We start from the raw sequence: 16,334 nt of genomic DNA on the forward strand, positions 1-16,334 counted from the left end.
TTTCCTCAACATTTCTTTGCTTCAGAATTCTAATATTCAGGCTGTTTGTTTTTAATTTCTCTTCAGAATTCCAAGAACTGGAGGAGCCAAGAAATAACAATGTAAAGCACGTTTAATATTTTAGTTCAGGGGATTTCTGTCATCGTGAAATCCAAATCTGGAACTACATTACCCACAATGCAGAGTGAGAAACAAAATCAGTGCAACTTGCTTTATCCCCCCCCCTCCCAATCACTGAAATGTTAGGACAAAACTTCAGAAACAGGCACTCTTGAAACGTCCGTGTTATTTTTAAACATGATGGCACATTCACTCAGTTCTGTTTTGTGTTCTTTGATTCCAAGTTTGATCATCACCTTGGGACGGAAGGTGAAAACTTGTTTTCTGCTTAGAAATAAGATGAAACCGGGTCCTTTTGAAAGAGCACCGAGTAACCAGGTCCAGGTCTGCACAGTCAGATGTTCTCCTCAGCTCTTCCAGAAGTTCGGGTTCTGAGCCAGCCTCCTCTGGAAGTTCTCGTACCATTTGAGGATGCAGCTGGATGGGATGAAGGTCTCTGTGGGGTTCGGGATCATTTGGGCCTGAGAGACGGCGAACGACGAGGCAAAGTTGTACAGATTGTCCAGCATCTTCTGGGTGAACTCCAGGAAGGAGTCGACGGTGGAAACGGCGGCGCTCGACGCCGGGATCTGCTGGGCCAGCAGCTCCAGGGCTTCCACCGACACTCCCACCTGAGCCACGGCCGACGACGGGGCCATCGCGCCGAAGGGGTGCGAGCCGCCCACGCCCGCTTTCAGCCCGGAAATCTTGAAGATGGCGCTGGGTTTGTCGTTGGTGATGAAGCCGAGCAGCTGCCACACGGGCGCGCCGCCGCTATTCGGGTCGGGGAAGGAGAAGTAGACCGCGCCGCCCATTCCAGCGGGGAAGGGCACCGTGCCCAGCATGAACACCACCACATGGTTCACGCTCTCGTAATCCGCCAGGTTAAACACGAACTTGTCGGGTGACACCTGGACCGCGTCCGTCTGAACCAGCCTGCCGGCGACCACGCAGCCGAACATCCTGCAAACTCCGTATCGGACACGGACTAGTTACCCTGCTTCTGTCCCGGTGGCAGCGGTCCAACGCCGGGGGAGGCGCACAACCCAGCCCCGCATGTAGTTGTGAAGCTGCTGGAAGTTTCTAGCACAGTGCGCCATGTTCTTCTTCTGCTCGTCACTGTCACAACCGGCGCGTTGCTGCCATCTACCGGCCACGCGTGGAAGCGCACCCGCAAATATTTCCGCCGACATATAGAGTAATAAATTAGTACTTTCAATGCTTCTCATGAACTTTTCTACATGGTCTCCTAAAGAAAATAATGTAACTATGAAGTTAACAGTTGCAAATAGAACAGATGCAGTTTTCCACTTTATTGTGATGAGTGTAGTATTGTGTAGTGTAGTTTCTATCTTCAGGGTAAAGAAAACAATTAAAAATGGACTAAATAATTTTGAGGTTGTTTTTTTTTTTTTGCATGTTTTCATTGGATATAACAAATTAAAAAATCTCGACCGAGAAAGTTGGAATGAATTATTACCGATCCGCCTTTGGGTGTTTTATTTTGGAAGTCCCTGACAGGAAGTGTGCCTTCCATTTTTGCTCCGCTGACAGATCTCTGCCTGCTGTGGATCTGCCGCGTTCCTACGCGTTTCTGAGCACACATTGCAGCATGTTTGTGACCTTAACATGAACGAGAAAAAGCTCTGCGCGACAACCATCTCCTGTTTGAGTTAAAGACGTATTAACGGCACCCACAGGTAAACTGTCCCTTGTTGTCTTCTAATCTCTGCGTTAGCTAACAGCGTTAGCCGGTTGGTGCTAATATGCTGCTGAGTTTTTAAACATCAACAAGTGAGACATTAAGGGTTCGTATAAACTGAATTGATGGTGTCGTGTGTGTCCTCTGATTGCAAATCTATTCCAGGTAAATATGAGCGACAGGCAGACATCCAGGTGGTTTACCTGCTCCAGGTGGACTTTAAGCATCAGCTGTCTACTTTCTTCCCAGGCAGTGTAAAATTAAATCAACCATATTAGCAGGAGTGTTGGTGTTGGTGGACTTTTCTGGCAAGGAAAACATGGATGAGAGGTTCTTTGGCCGGCTGCAGTGAAGTTTTGAGGCTTTGGGAACTCTCTCCCTGTTGAATAATTAATGAGCTACTCATTCTTTTAGTGTTGTGTTCCAGTTTGTTTGCTCAGTTGGCTCTCGGAGGAGAACAAACACCGAAACAGTCTTTCTTCCGCAGCAGCGTCTCGTCCATCCTTTCTTTGTTTTTCCAGTAACTTTGTTCATCGGGTTTCTTTGCAGAACCGTCTGATGAGGTTTCCTTTGCAGGTCAGGGTGGAACACATCGTTTTCCTTGCACCTTCATCATTTCACGTTCCCTTCTCTGTGTGCATCGCTCCTCCGTAGAAACCCTTGAACGAAGCAGATGTTGGCCGCCAAACTTTAAATAACACCGTGGTTCAGTGGAAAATATTGAAAGAAATACCGTGTTGTTAGTGGCAGGCAGCAATATTGTGTGGAAAAATAGACAAAATCCAGGAGAATAAAACAAACAGACATAAGATTAAAATGCTGTTGGTTACTTGTATCTATTTCAACTTGGAACATCAGTATTGAGCTTTTAGTGTGTGTTGCATTGTGGGATATGTAGGCTCACACCTTTTTAAGTTCTTTTTGTTCTTTCTGTCTAATATAGAACAAAGATGGGAGTGTGAGGGGCTTAAACTGAGAAGAGGAGCTGCAGGAGGAGACCGAGGTCAGTGATGGAGCACAGTCACAGTCTCCTGCTTAACGAGCAGCTCTGCAGTCAGCTCGCTGAGCAGCAGAGGGCGGAGTTTATATTTGAATGGCTGACTCACCTGAAGAAGCTACTTCCTGCTGTTGACAGGGTGAGGATCATGTCAGAGGTCACGTAACTTTTGAGCGCAAGAGCCTGAAAAACGTGACCCTTTTCCTCCCCCAGGCTGACATCAAACAGAATCAGCGCTGCCTTCTTGAACAATTGTCGAATGTTTTGATCGGATCCCCGGGACCGCCAACCCGGTGGCTCCTGGCTCACTGCTTGGCTGCTGTCTATCACCTGGGGGACCCTGTTCCTTCCACCCTATTGGTCGAGAGGTGCAGTGACATCATCCGCACCAAAGATGACTCTCCATCCAGCCTGCCAACACGGCTGTGAGTTGCCTTCAGGTTCACTGCAAAGACGGGGAAAAATAAATACAAATCTTTTAGCTTTCTATTTTAAAATTTTGAGAACTGACGTACGTGTGTGTGTGTGTGTGTGGTGTGTGTGTGTGTGTGTGTGTGGTTCAGGGCAGCTGTGGCATGTCTGGGTTCTCTGTTTGAGCAGCTCGGTCGATTCCTTGTTGGTTCCTTCAGAGACGTCGTCAGTAACCTGCTGAAGAACATGAAGAACGCCGAGGTTCGTCTGCTACGTTGGAATACACCTTTAATCGTTCCTCCTTCTTCCTTTTCCGGTTTCTGTGATGTTCTGCTGTTCCTTTGTTCTATGGTTCTTCTTCTTCTATGGAAATGACGTGAGGCAACCCTTCAAACTCTGCCCCTCTTTGTCAGTCTCAGGGTCGATATGAGACCATGCTGAGCTTGGAGAAGATCCTGCGAGGTCTGGGAGTCAGTGCTGTGCCCTGTCATCGTGACATCTACAAGGTGGCAAGAACCTGCCTGACGGACCGCTCCTTGGCCGTGCGCTGTGCGGCGGCGAAGGTAACGCGGCTGCAGGTCATCCTCCATCGGGATTGGAGCTAATCTACTTCCTGCGTGTTCCTGTGTCAGTGTTTGCTGGAGCTGCAGCGGGAGGCGGTCTTTCTGTGGACCAGCGAGCTGGAGAACATCGCCACGCTCTGCTTCAGAGCCTTTGAAGGCTCCGACTACAACGTCAGGGTGTCGGTTGCTAAATTGCTAGGAACTCTGCTAGCTGCTGCTGTGGAGCCGCGACAGGCCGCCGGTAATTTCCCACAGATTACAGGAAATGACGTGAGGTCAGGTTATAGGAGACAACATCACATTACAACTCATTACAACATCTACACGATCACATTAGCACGTTCTTCTTTAGATAAACAATGAAATCTGTATGATAAAAGGTGTTTTTCCCCAGCATCCCCCAGACAAAGTGGGCGGAGCCAAAGCTCCCTTAAGGAAGTGATGGAATTGCTGTCTGGGGGTTTCCTGCGGGGCGGAGCTGGGTTCCTGCGAGCCAGCGGACACATGTTGAAAGGGACCAGCTCCGTTGGGAAGGAGGTCCGCGTTGGAGTTACGCAGGTGAGTAACCATGGCAACCAACGCTGGAACGACGCTGTGGTGGGACTGGCGGCTTCAGTGACTCCCCCTTCGCAGACCTACGTGGTGTTTGTCTGCACGCTGGGCGGCTCCTGGTTGGAGGGGAACTTCCCGGCCTTCCTGTCGCTGCTGATGGAGCTGCCATCCAACAGCAGAACCACGCAGACGCAAGCGGACGCGGCGCTCACCCGTCACTGCGTCTCCTTCGTCCTGAGGAGCACCTTGACGTCCCTGCTGGGGGAGAAGGCCCAGATCAGCGCGGCCACGCAGCTGAGTCTCGCCATGGCGGCACACAAACACGCCTTTGGTGAGCTGAGGGGGATCCCTCTGATCTTTGAAAGAGCCACGTTGCTGCGTAGATCCCGGCCCCTCCCACCCCCCCTCACGTACGTGTGACCGCTTGTGTGTCCAGAAACCGCTCTGACTGGTGGGAACAGTGAGACCAGAGTTTCGTACGCGGACGTTGCAGCCAGTCAGCACTTGTTGGTGTGTTGCCTGCAGGAACTGGGGGGTCTCCTCCTGAGACTGGGATCCACCGCCTCTTCTCTGCTTACTGATGGCAGCACAGGTCTACCAAACTCACACACTCACACGCTCGCACAAAGGAGGATGCTGAAGTGTCGTGTTCCCTCAGCCCTCGTGGACACGGTGGTCTCCTTCCTTCTCCACCCAATGGCCTCGGTCTCCCTGGCCGCTGCCTGGAGCCTGCGCTGCTTTGCCGTAGCCATGCCTTCCCAGGGTTCTCTGCTGTTGGACCACTGTTGCGAGCGGTTAATGGCGCTGAAGTCTTCCCCCGAAGCTGTGGTCGGCTACGGCGCCGCTGTTGCCGCCATGGTGGCTGCAGTGCAGCACTGCCCCCTCGGAATACCCCACACCAAAAGCATGGTGAGCGAAGCCAAGTTTCCGTGTGGGTAAATTCATTCCCATCTCATTCCATCTCATGTGTGTGTAGCTGGTGCTGACTCTGGCCGAAGACCTGCTGCGCTCAGCCTCTCAGAACAGTCGGATCTCTCTGCAGAGGACTCGGGCGGGCTGGCTGCTCATCTGCTCGCTCATCACATTAGGTAAACTGATGAGGATCCCACAGCTGGGCTCCCAGAGGCAGTGTGGGTGGATCACATGATTAAAAGATGAGATGGTAGCCAATCACCCGTCCTCATTTTAAATAGGCTGGAAACGTGCAGGCACTCCTGTGCTGCAGCAGCCTGGCAGAAATGTCTGGAATATAACACATGTGTGTTATATATGTGTGTGTGTGTGTGTGTGTCCAGGACCAGCTGTAGTGAAGCTCCACCTCCCACGGCTCCTGGTCCTTTGGCGGTGTGTGTTCCCAGCTTCGCTCAGGGAGCAGGAGATGGAGCTGCAACGAGGGGACTACTTTACGTGGCAGGTCACACTAGAGGGGCGTGCTGGGGGCCTCTGTGGTCAGTACAGAAAATAAATACTCTGACATAAAACAGCAGGTTATTTTTAGTTAGAAGACGGTTAATACACACCAGAAGTGTAACCTGGTGGAGTCGAGAGACACAGAAGAGTTTAGTTTTAACTTAAATTTTCTCCTTTTTTTAAATCAGGAATGAAGAAACTGCTGCTGCACTGTCCGCAGCTGGTCACTGATGATGTCATCAACCGTCTCTTCACGCCGATGGCCTGTGCTGTGACCCTGCTCGCCAAGTCAGTACCTGGTCAGATGGCATGTGACCAGCAGTGGTCTGACGTGCACAAGTCTGGCTGCCAGCAGCGGCTGTGACTCCATCATTTTGTTTAGTAGAGTAGAGGTTAAAACTCTCAGCGTCTTGTTCATTAAAGCCGAGGTAAATGGTAAATCCCACCGTGTGTGTGTGTGTGTGTGTGCATGCCAGGCTACCTGCTCTCATCAGGACCCACGGTTCTTCAGTTCAGAGTTTTTGGCTGGTTTACAGACTGAGAGTCTACGAGCTGCTCGCTCTGCTGCCTCCTCACACCTACCAGGGTAACAGCGCTCTACCATCTTTAAATCACGTGATGGTGAACATGTCGTGACGCTGTCATGAACTCTTTGTCTCATCCTCATGTAGAGAGTTTTGGATTGCTCATGAACCAGCTGGTCCTTGATCTGTCGGCTCAGGACAACCTGAACCAGGTTTGTTCAGAGCTCACCTTGCTGCCGCCTCTGTGTCACCATGACGACCTGCTGCTGGTTGGCCCCGCCCTCCACGACACTGAGCACAGATACATTGAGGAACAGGTGAGGTGTGAGGTTGTGACCGCTGGATGGACGCTGACGGACGGCTGACACACGTCTTTGTTCCGTCTCAGCTCCATGGCAGCAGCGGCGTGGGCGGAGCCTCTTTGGACAACGACGTTTTTAGTCTGTGCGACACCAGCAATGAAGTCCCAGCTCCCCTGACCCCGTCCATCGCTCTCACCGTTGCTGCTGTCCGTTTGTTTGGAGTGCTATTCCCTCACATCATCTCTGCTCAAAGGTAATTTACCTGCTGGAAGTCCCACCCACCGCACCAGTTAATCTAGGACCGTTAACTGTCAATCAAGACGTTTTTGTGATGGTTTTTAGGGTGAAGATTTTGGAGCAGTTTGTGGAAACCGTGAACAAGATGAAGGGTCAGCGCCATCAGACTGCCCAGACTCACATCTGTGCTGCCCTCTGCAGTCTGCTGAAGGTACCGCAGCCCAGACTCCACCACACGTTTGTGTCGGTTAATGAGAATGGACTTTTTCACCTTTGTACAGGGATTCAACAGAGGTCATATTTCTTTCAAGAGAATAAAATAAAATTCAGCAGAACAATAATGGAGGCCCAGTATGTCAGATGATCTCAGTGGCTTTTGGATTATTACTATCATGCAGCCTTTTGAGGTCTTTTATTCTGTAAACCTTTAAAATAATCATTGTAATCTAATCTGTGCCTCTGCAGCATCAAGGAGGTGTCGGTGGCTCTCTGGGGCCGGAAGAGCTCCGTTCTCCAGCGTTGGCTCTCCTGTTGGGTGCCTTGGAAAACGTCAGTCCTCTCCTGCGTTGCATGGCTGCTGAAGGTCTGGCCCGGCTGGTCCAGGTCATGGGAGACGCCGGCTTCACTATCTCGGCCTCTCTGCTCTGCTTTGACAGGTGCGGCGATGATAACCTACCTGTCTGGTATTGTGGAACCTTTACAATGTTGTAGGCAGTTGTGATTCCGGGAGATACTTTTTATTAAACCGCTGCTGTCACTAACACAACGTCCGGAAATGTTGGACCAATCAGGCTGAAGACGGCTCGAGACGCAGCATCACGCAGCGGCTACGCTCTGACTCTGGGAGCACTGCAGCGCTACACCGGGGGGATCAGCTCCACTCAACACCTAAACAACTGCGTAGGTGTGCTGTTCACCCTGAGCCAGGACAGCACCTCACCTGAGGTCCAGGTAAACACACACACACACACACACACACACAGTACTCTTGTTTTATTCCTGAAGCTGCACCTGTGTGTGTGTGTTGGTTTCAGACCTGGGCTCTCCACAGTCTGGCTCTCATCATCGACCTCTCTGGCAGTCTGTTCCGTGCCCGTGCGGAGTCTACCTTTACCTTGGTGCTTCGTCTGCTGTTGTCAGCCCCGCCCACTCACCCTGAGGTGCACCGCAGTCTGGGGCGCTGCCTCCACAGCTTGATCACCTGCCTGGGACCTGATCTGCAAGGTAACAGCTGCAGGTGTGTGTGTGAGGGTCACGGTGTGACGGAGTGGCAGTAAAATGTGCGTACATCCTCAGGTGACGGTGCAGTCGCCGCCTTGCGCTCCAGCTCTTTGGTTGGATGTGGAGTGATGCAGTCCATTCCGGATTCCCTGGTTCAGTCTGGATCTATTTCTTGTCTTCAGCAGCTTCACATGTTCTCTCCATCCCACGTGAACCTGTCCAGCCTCGTCCCTGCACTGTGTGTGAGTGCATTTAGTCTTTATTAGCGTTGAGTTTCAGTTTGTATAGATAAGTTAAATTGTAGTCAGCTGTGTGTGTGTGTGTGTGTGTGTGTGGTGTCTTGCAGGAGATTTTGTTGGATTATTCGCTGCTGGTAGGTTCTGTTTGCCTCCTCCTCCTCTGTTGTAACTGGGTAATAATCACGTCTCAGTCACAATGTTCACATTAAACCTGTAAACCTGTTTTTAAATATCAAAAATACCTGTGGGGAAAGTATATGGTCTGATTAATATACACGTGTGTGTACCCCTTTTTCTTACAAAAGCACCCGCGTAAAGGCTCATGTGTGTTGCAGGCCAACCTGTGCAGCTCCTTCCTGAGCCTGCGGCGGGCTGTGGTGGCTTGTCTGCAGCAGCTGGTCCAGCGGGAGGCCCTGGAGGTGTCGGAACACGCGGTGACTCTGGTCAAAGACCTGCCACGACGGGACACCTCCCAGCTCGGTCAGTCACTCCAGCTGTGACCAAGAATTCTCTGCCATATAGCCCACAGGTTCTACCAAATTAACCCTCTTGTAAAGACACAGTCCGCAATTGTTATGGCGAGTTTATTTTAACAGAGACAGAATATCAGCAAAACTCCAGAGTTAAATTGAGGAAGGTGAATGTTTGTTCCCCCAAAACCAGCCGGACGTCCTGCCTCTGCAGATAAGTTAATCCTGGTGCACAGATTAATCCTGTCTGTTTGGGCAAGTAAAGAGCTGTGGACACCCGAATCGTTCAGAAAAAGGTTGATAAGAATGTGATGTGGACAGATGAGACCACAGTTCAGCTGTGGGGCAGCACCTCAAGGCTTGAAGATAGACCAGCCAAGGCAACAAAAGAACAGCTGAGGAAGAAGCACATAAAGGTCCTGGGGGGTCTGAGCCAGTCTCTGAACCTCCAGTCCATAGAAAGTGTGTGGAGGGAGGATTTGGAGAGCATCTGTAAAGAGGATTGGGCTAAAAACCTCTCTCAGATGTGCCTGAACCTGGTGACCAACTATAAGAAATGTCTGGCCTCTGTACTCATCCATCAAGTCCTGAGTTATAACTTTCATTAATGTGTTTTTATTCTGGTTTCTTGTGGGTCTCTGTTGAAAAGCCTCTAGCTTCTGCTCTGATGTGGCTGATGAGTTAAAAATAAAGAGCAGCTTTGGCACAATGATGCTCCGTCACCAAACACTGCTCCCCTGTGCAGAGGTCACCCTGAAGGAGGTGGGTCTGGAAGGGGTGCTGTTCACTCTGCTGGATCAGGAGTCTGATCCGGGTCTGAGGAGGAACATCCAGGAGATCCTGATCCACATGATGGCATCCAGCTCCACCAGGGGGAAACTGGGACACTGGCTCAAGCTCTGCAAGGATGTGTTGTCAGCAAGCAGTGGTGGGTTGAATCCGCTGATCAGAACGTACTGGGTGGTTTGGAGCGGTTGAACTTTGACCCTGATTTCCATCAGACTGTCGAGTTTCAGTGGAGGTGAAACAAGAGGACGAGGAGGCAGACGGCGCCAGGGATGACGACTCGTCGACGTTTGAAGCACGCCCGGAGGCCGGCGGGCCGTTCACAGCGCTGCGCTGGAGCACGCGCTGCTTTGCCATGGAGTGCGTCTGTCGCATCATAGCCCAGTGCGAGGGGGGCGATCCGGCTCATTTCAACATGGCTCTGGCGCAGGAGCGACGGCTCCACGAGTCCACGGGTGAGTTGCTCGCTGCAGCCGCGTTCACATCCCGTCTATAAACTACTCAGCCAGCCGCCATGACCTCGCCTGTCACAGACTTCCTGGTCCTGCACCTTGGAGACCTGGTACGCATGGCGTTCATGTCGGCGACAGACCACAGCGACCAACTCCAGCTCGTGGGTCTGCAGACTCTGCTGGTGATCATCAGATGCTTCTCAGACATTCCAGAACCAGAGTTCCCCGGTCATGTGATCCTGGAGCAGTACCAGGCTAATGTGAGAAACAGTTATTCTAATGCTAATCCAGATTTAGCATTGAAATCTTCATGTGAAAATATCTTTGTGTGTGTGTAGGTTGGAGCGGCGCTCAGACCAGCCTTCAGTGCAGACGCCCCCCCCGACGTTACTGTCAAGGCCTGTCAGGTGACCAGCCGGACTCATTAGTGTTGCACCTGAGTGGCCTCTGAAGGTGGTTTTGCCTGCAGGTGTGCAGCGCCTGGATCACCAGCTGTGTGGTCAGCGACTTCCGTGACCTGCGACGTGTCTATCAGCTCCTCACCTCCTCCTTGGCTAAAGTCCAGGTTGAGAAGAACACATCCAGTCAGCTGTTCAGTGAGGCCACCACGACCATGGAAACACTGGCCGTCCTCAAAGCCTGGGCCGAGGTCGGTGTTTTCATTTATTTAAAGTGGATCCAAGCAAAGATTTATGCTTAATTCTGAGGGAGATTGGCGAGAAAGCCCTTGAAGCGTGTTTAGAAGAAACCTTTAAAAGTAAAAGTAGAAAAACATGGAGTACAATTGTTAAAAAAATGCTGCTGATACCTCCAACAGGAACAGCCTGAGGAACTTTTCTGTCTAACATTTAGATATCCAGGTGTCACCAGCGGCTCTGGAGTTAAACGTAAATCTATCAGCATGTGGGACCGAGACCAGGTCTTGTTGATTTTCAGCTGCTGTAACAAATGGAATAAAGTGTTTGTGTCTGCCAGGTTTACATTGTGGCTGTTGAAAGAAGCAGAAGTGAGGACACCACCCACCTCTTGAAGCTCGTCCAATCAGATCTTTCCACCCTGAGCCGTCTGTGGCTGGCGGCGCTGCAGGACTACGCCCTGCTGACCCTCGGACAGGAGGAGGCGCCACAGCTACCAGCGACAGGTGGGACGCGTCCTGCAGAGAGGCTCTTCAGAAGATAAGTCCAGGCCTCGTGTTTCTCACGTCGGTCCTTCTCGTCCTCCAGGAGGCTCTTTCTACACGGCAGAGATGGCGAACCAGGCCAGGGCTCATTACTGCTCCGCCTGGGCTCCCATCCTGCACGCCACCTCCCTGTGGCTCCACAGTAACGGTCAGTGCTGCTCACTCCTCCCCCTCCTCGTTTGTCTTGATGTTTGATGGATTTTCTTTCCAGGTTTTGTGGTGTCAGATGACACGCCTGCTAACCTGTCCAGACCAGCCACGCCCACCTCGATGGGACACACGTCCTCTGCAGGTGGAGCCAAGAGTCCAGAAGACATCAACTCCGACCGGCTGCATCTGATACTTGGTGAGACACGAGTGAAACCAGCAGCCTCTCGGGTGGGTTTGCGTAGCTTGTCCTGAGCATGGTGCCATTGTTCTTCCAGGGATCAGCGTGGAATTCCTCTGCTCTCCACACTCTGGGGACCAGATGGAGAACATCATTTCCTGTCTCCGAGCTCTGCAGGCTTTGTTTGACGTGCCCTGGCCCCGAGCTCGGATCGGAATCGACCAGGTCAGTCACTGTAGTTGTTTTCTGGGGTTTCAAATTTAACTCCAGGGGCGGCGGTGGCTCAGTCTGTAGGGGACTGGGCTGAGAAGCTGGAGGCTCTTGGCTCAATGGATGTTTTTATTGTTGGATTGAAACCTTTTCAGGTTCTGAGCGTGGAGCTCCTCAGTGTCCTCCACAGGCTGATGGTCACCAGAGAGGCGGCGTGCGTTCAAAGAGCTGTGCTGGAATTACTGCGGCAGATTGTGACGGCGGCTCAGGAGCACATACGGGAGAAACGCCACAGCGCCGAAGGTGCGGACCCTCGACCGGCACCTGCACTCGGGCTTCGCTGTGCTGTTCATAACCATGATTGTCCCACAGTGGATGACGGTGCCGCCGAGAAGGAGACGCTGCCAGAGTTCGGTGAGGGCCAGGAAACTGGCGGTTTGGTTCCGGGTCGTTCGCTGGTGTTTGGAGCGCTGGAACTCTGCCTCTGTGTGCTGGTCCGCAAACTTCCACAACTCAGCCCTAAACTGGCCGGAAGCGGTCCAGATGGCACAAGGATCGGTAGGAAAATATGTGAACGTGTGTGTGTGTGTGTGTGTGTGTGTGTGTGTGTGTGTGGGGCTGTGGGTCTGGTAAATATGGTGTGGTTAGTATGTTTCAATCTGATATCTGGACTCCACATCTGTTCTGTGGTTATACGTCACCTGTTGTCATGAATGGCAATTACTCTAAATGAATACACAGCAGCCTTGTTATTATGTTGTTGAAATATTGTCATGAATACAGTGAGTGTGTGTGTATGTATGTATAAAGGGTTTGTATTGTGTCCAGGTCCTGGGGCTTTGGTCTGGTCTCTGTCTGATGGTGACTGTCAACTGGTGACCTTGGCTCTCTGCATCCTGTCTGACCTGCCATCCATCTGCTCCCCACAAGGTTAAGGCTAACGCTAACGCTAACGTGCTCACGTGTTAGCCTTGGTTGACTCTGTGTGTGTCCTTCTGCAGGCAGCGTGTCCGTCCTACCCACAGTCCTCTATCTGGTGCTGGGAGTCTTCCGAGAACTGGTCCACCGGCCCGCAAACATCAGTGAGACCCAAAATAAAAGTCTCTAGTGTGTAACAGTAACATGTCAGCAGCGTGGTTAAGAATCAGTTGTAGGTAAATACAGTGGAAGGATGATATTGGCTCCCACATGTCCCTGATGCTAATGGTAGCTGACCTATAAACAAGCTAACATCAGCCACATTCGGACTTTTCATTGACCCGGATGTGGCATCAGTAGAGTCTGAGGACCTCCCACCCTAGTGTCGCCTCCTAAATACCTTTTCATGTATAAATATGTGCATTAGTTGTGAAGATATGAAAAACCTTCCTTCCAAATTTGTGCTACTTCACAGAACTCGAGTCCCCCCCGGATGCTCTGGTGGTGGACTCCGTCGGCGGTACCGGTCCTGGCTCCGTGCTCCAGGCAGTTCTTCAGGCCTTGAAGTTGTTGGTGACGTGTCCAATGAGCCGCCAAGAGAAGAGCCGTGGAGCCTGGAGGAACCTGCTGAGATCAGCCCTCAGCACTCTGCTGGGCCTTTGGGAGTCTGGTAGGGACCACCAGCGCCGCCGGTATCGGTAACACACGGGCCAGACGGGAAGCTCAGGTGTTTGGTGTTTTCAGGAGACCACTTGGTGGATCAGGCCAGTCTCCTCACAGCTTTGACCGTTTTCCTGCAGTCTGCGGGGGTGGACGTCTGCAGCCCAGAGCCGCTGCACACGTCCTGTCTGCAGCGCTTCACCACTGCCATGGAGGCCAAAGACCCGCGGTCAGTACCTCTTTTACTGCCACCCAGAACAAACTTGTGGAGACACGTCTGCTAATCCCACGTTAAAGGATGGTGTTTATGGAAGACGACGGGAACCTCACTGATTGGGATTTTGTCCTTTCCTCTATCTATTCCTCAGAATTCTGCATTAACCCCTGATGTTTTCATGAACTATGATGTTTTCTTGGTCGTTCTGAATCTTTGAGCATATCCCATCCAAGCGTTCAGAACTTCAAACCCAGTTGTTTTCACATCTGTGATCCATGTTTCAAACAAGAGAGAGTGTTGGAAAAGGTCTGGATGGAACCAACATGCTGTTTTTGCATGGGTTGATTTTTATATATTATTCATGTTGCACTCAGCTACTTTATCATCTCCTGGACGATACAACAGTCTGATGAAGTTGACAAAATGTCTAAGTTTAGATCGGAGTCTATATTCAGCCAGGGACGAGCAGCAGCTTTATTTTTACAACACACTCTCGGATGGGAGGATGCCCTATATACTGGTTAAACTGGGACACTACCCGCAGCCTGGATAGATCTGGGTTCTGACAGGACAGAACCAGTTTGAACCAGGAAGGCCTGCTGCAGGTCATTCTGTTGCCGGGGTAACCTGCAGGCCAGTCTGTCCTGATTGTGTCACTGATGATGTAACCGTGAATGACAACGATGTCTCCGTCGCAGGTGGTGACTCGGTGTTTTCAGCTGATGACGTCAGTGTTTCAGGCTCCGCCCACAGTGGCGGTCCCGTACATCAGAGCCCTCGGACCTCCGCTAGTGCGCTTCCTGCAGGTGCTGATGCCAGATGGCGTGATCTGAGAATTTAAATTTTTCACCGTTGATTTTAAAAGGGATGAAGATGATGATGAAGTGTTTGTTCTTCAGAAGGTCGAAAGGAGTCGTCCCCAAAGTCAAGAGGATCTGATTGGGGTCTTGGAGGGGGTCCGAGCTCTGGAGGCTCTGGTCCAGGCAGCAGAGGAGATGCACCGTCAGTTTAATCACAGATAATTAAAGACATTAAAAATTGGCTTGATTGATTTAAGTCTGATGACATCACTTCCTGTGTGACTGCCCCTCAGGTCCGCAGCTGGTGGCCATCTTGCTGCAGCTGCTCATCTCCTTCCTCTTGGATGAGAATGCCCTTGGCTCCGCCCCCAAAGCCTCCCGCTTGCTCCATGAAGCAGCGCTCAAAGATCTGATGCGTCTCGGGCCTCTGTACTCAGCCGTCTTCAGGTAATTAAGTATTTAAGCTCCGCCTTTGTTCAGGTGTTCTATGCAGACGATCGGGATCAACTCTGATCGATCGATTGTTTGGCAGGTCCCTCGTTGCATCGTCGCCTCACTTCAAGTCTCGCTTGGAGGCCGCCATTAAAGGAAACCAGGAGACTTTAAAGGCTAAACCCACCGGAGACGACGCCGCCACCCGTAAACCGGCCAAGTCTCCGAGCATCATGCTTAAAACCAACTTCCTGTGAAAGATGCTGCGTTCCCGGCTGCAGTGAAATCAGGACCAGTTTCTCAGTCCACCGTGTTGCCAGAAAAAAGCAGAAAGCCACGATCCACCGTCACTTGCTCTTGAACTGATTCATCCATGTTGTCATGATGTCACATCTTTGTGGTATCGGATCACTTCCACGTTCGATTTTGATCGTGTCAGCGATGCGTTAAAGGGTTTTTCGTCCTGCTCAGACTTTTCGATGTCTGAGCACCCTTGAATGTATCACACGTGTGAACAGGCTAATGTGAAAACACGTATGACCTTTAAATATCTATTTTTTTCTGAAGGATGATTGTATAAATAACTGGCTAAAATCAATTTTTATTTGCTGCATATGTAATAAGACAATCTGGTCTTGTTGAATTTGAAGGGCCACAGATCTGAACTGGGATTTTATTCAGTTTTGTTTGTGTGTTTTTCTCTCTTTGAACACAACACTTCAAATTTAAACCATTTCCCCCCTGTTTTAGGTTCTAAACTTGCCTTTTTAAATTGTAAACTTTCAGTAATTGTGACTCCAGGCTTGCAGAAATTTTGAGGAAAAAACAAGCTTTCACAGAAACTTTCCAGGAGTTCCTTGTCCTGACTTACAGGATGGATTCTGCTTAGGCAGCAAATGTTGACATGCAACTCAGAAGGGAAATTAGTTGTCAAATTTCATCCTCCTCTTAAAATACTAATCCTTTACAGTGGCCTGGGAGGGACAGTTCAGCACTTTAGTTCACTACACCACGATGTTCATTCCTCCCTTTTTTAAGATGTTGAGTTACCTGATGTATGTTTTGGATTTTTTTAGCCTTTTATTGTGAAAACCTTTCTGACATGACTTTCTTTTAGCTTCAAACACTAAGAATTCACCTGACTAATCAGTTGAGCTGCGCCTCTGAGTTGAGTTAATCTTTTCCAACACAGTAGTTGAATAAAATGTGATTATATTTCAATCAAGTTTCTTTGATTATTCGTCTACAAGTGAATCATTGCCCAACAGAGGACCTTTCCTAAATGTCTTTTCTCACAGACTTGAAGAGATAATAATAAAGTTGCATGTACACTATATTAAACGTAAATCACCTTGATTTTCACAATGGAGACATCTCTGCTCCCCATTTCAATTCTCCCACGGCACCAAATTCCTCATAAATCCCAAAACACATTTTACTGATAAAAGGTTTTATACATTATTTATCCATTGAGCTAAATTAGAAAGATAAGAGCATCAAATATGTTGTTGCGCCCCCTAACGGAACGTCATCCTGCACGTGCTGCCTTCACGGTTATCGGAAACTCACCATGTAAATTAAAGAAACACGGATTAATCCAAAATGTTGGAATCTACTATTGATT

General features: G+C 50.3%; 2 protein-coding genes across 3 annotated transcripts; one reads left to right on the forward strand and one right to left on the reverse strand.

The window, feature by feature from the left end:
- Positions 1-94: 94 nt before the first annotated feature.
- Positions 95-1,489, reverse strand: hikeshi (heat shock protein nuclear import factor hikeshi). The gene has a single exon (XM_057011544.1). The coding sequence runs from the start codon at positions 1,059-1,061 to the stop codon at positions 468-470; it is 594 nt and encodes a 197-aa protein (XP_056867524.1). The 5' UTR covers positions 1,062-1,489; the 3' UTR covers positions 95-467.
- A 131-nt stretch (positions 1,490-1,620) lies between these two features.
- On the forward strand, positions 1,621-15,931 carry heatr5a (HEAT repeat containing 5a). Of its 2 annotated transcripts, XM_057011489.1 has the most exons (42): positions 1,621-1,799; positions 2,745-2,937; positions 3,012-3,223; positions 3,362-3,470; positions 3,623-3,772; positions 3,842-4,013; positions 4,167-4,330; positions 4,406-4,655; positions 4,761-4,916; positions 4,983-5,233; positions 5,301-5,412; positions 5,620-5,772; positions 5,923-6,022; positions 6,211-6,320; positions 6,406-6,575; positions 6,647-6,813; positions 6,903-7,008; positions 7,263-7,453; positions 7,589-7,748; positions 7,832-8,021; positions 8,094-8,260; positions 8,365-8,391; positions 8,593-8,737; positions 9,473-9,655; positions 9,729-9,968; positions 10,047-10,225; positions 10,304-10,372; positions 10,435-10,614; positions 10,941-11,106; positions 11,189-11,293; positions 11,357-11,491; positions 11,571-11,698; positions 11,839-11,986; positions 12,056-12,241; positions 12,512-12,613; positions 12,685-12,765; positions 13,077-13,271; positions 13,346-13,490; positions 14,176-14,284; positions 14,378-14,480; positions 14,572-14,725; positions 14,811-15,931. In XM_057011489.1, the coding sequence occupies exons 2-42, from the start codon at positions 2,812-2,814 to the stop codon at positions 14,965-14,967; spliced, it is 6,153 nt and encodes a 2,050-aa protein (XP_056867469.1). In that variant the 5' UTR covers positions 1,621-1,799; positions 2,745-2,811; the 3' UTR covers positions 14,968-15,931. The 2 variants fall into 2 exon arrangements, with proteins under 2 accessions (XP_056867469.1, XP_056867470.1); XM_057011490.1 differs by lacking the exon at positions 8,365-8,391.
- The last annotated feature ends 403 nt before the right edge of the window (positions 15,932-16,334 follow it).

Source organism: Takifugu flavidus, chromosome 16 (genome assembly GCF_003711565.1).
Source record: "Takifugu flavidus isolate HTHZ2018 chromosome 16, ASM371156v2, whole genome shotgun sequence".
Lineage (NCBI taxonomy): Eukaryota > Metazoa > Chordata > Actinopteri > Tetraodontiformes > Tetraodontidae > Takifugu > Takifugu flavidus.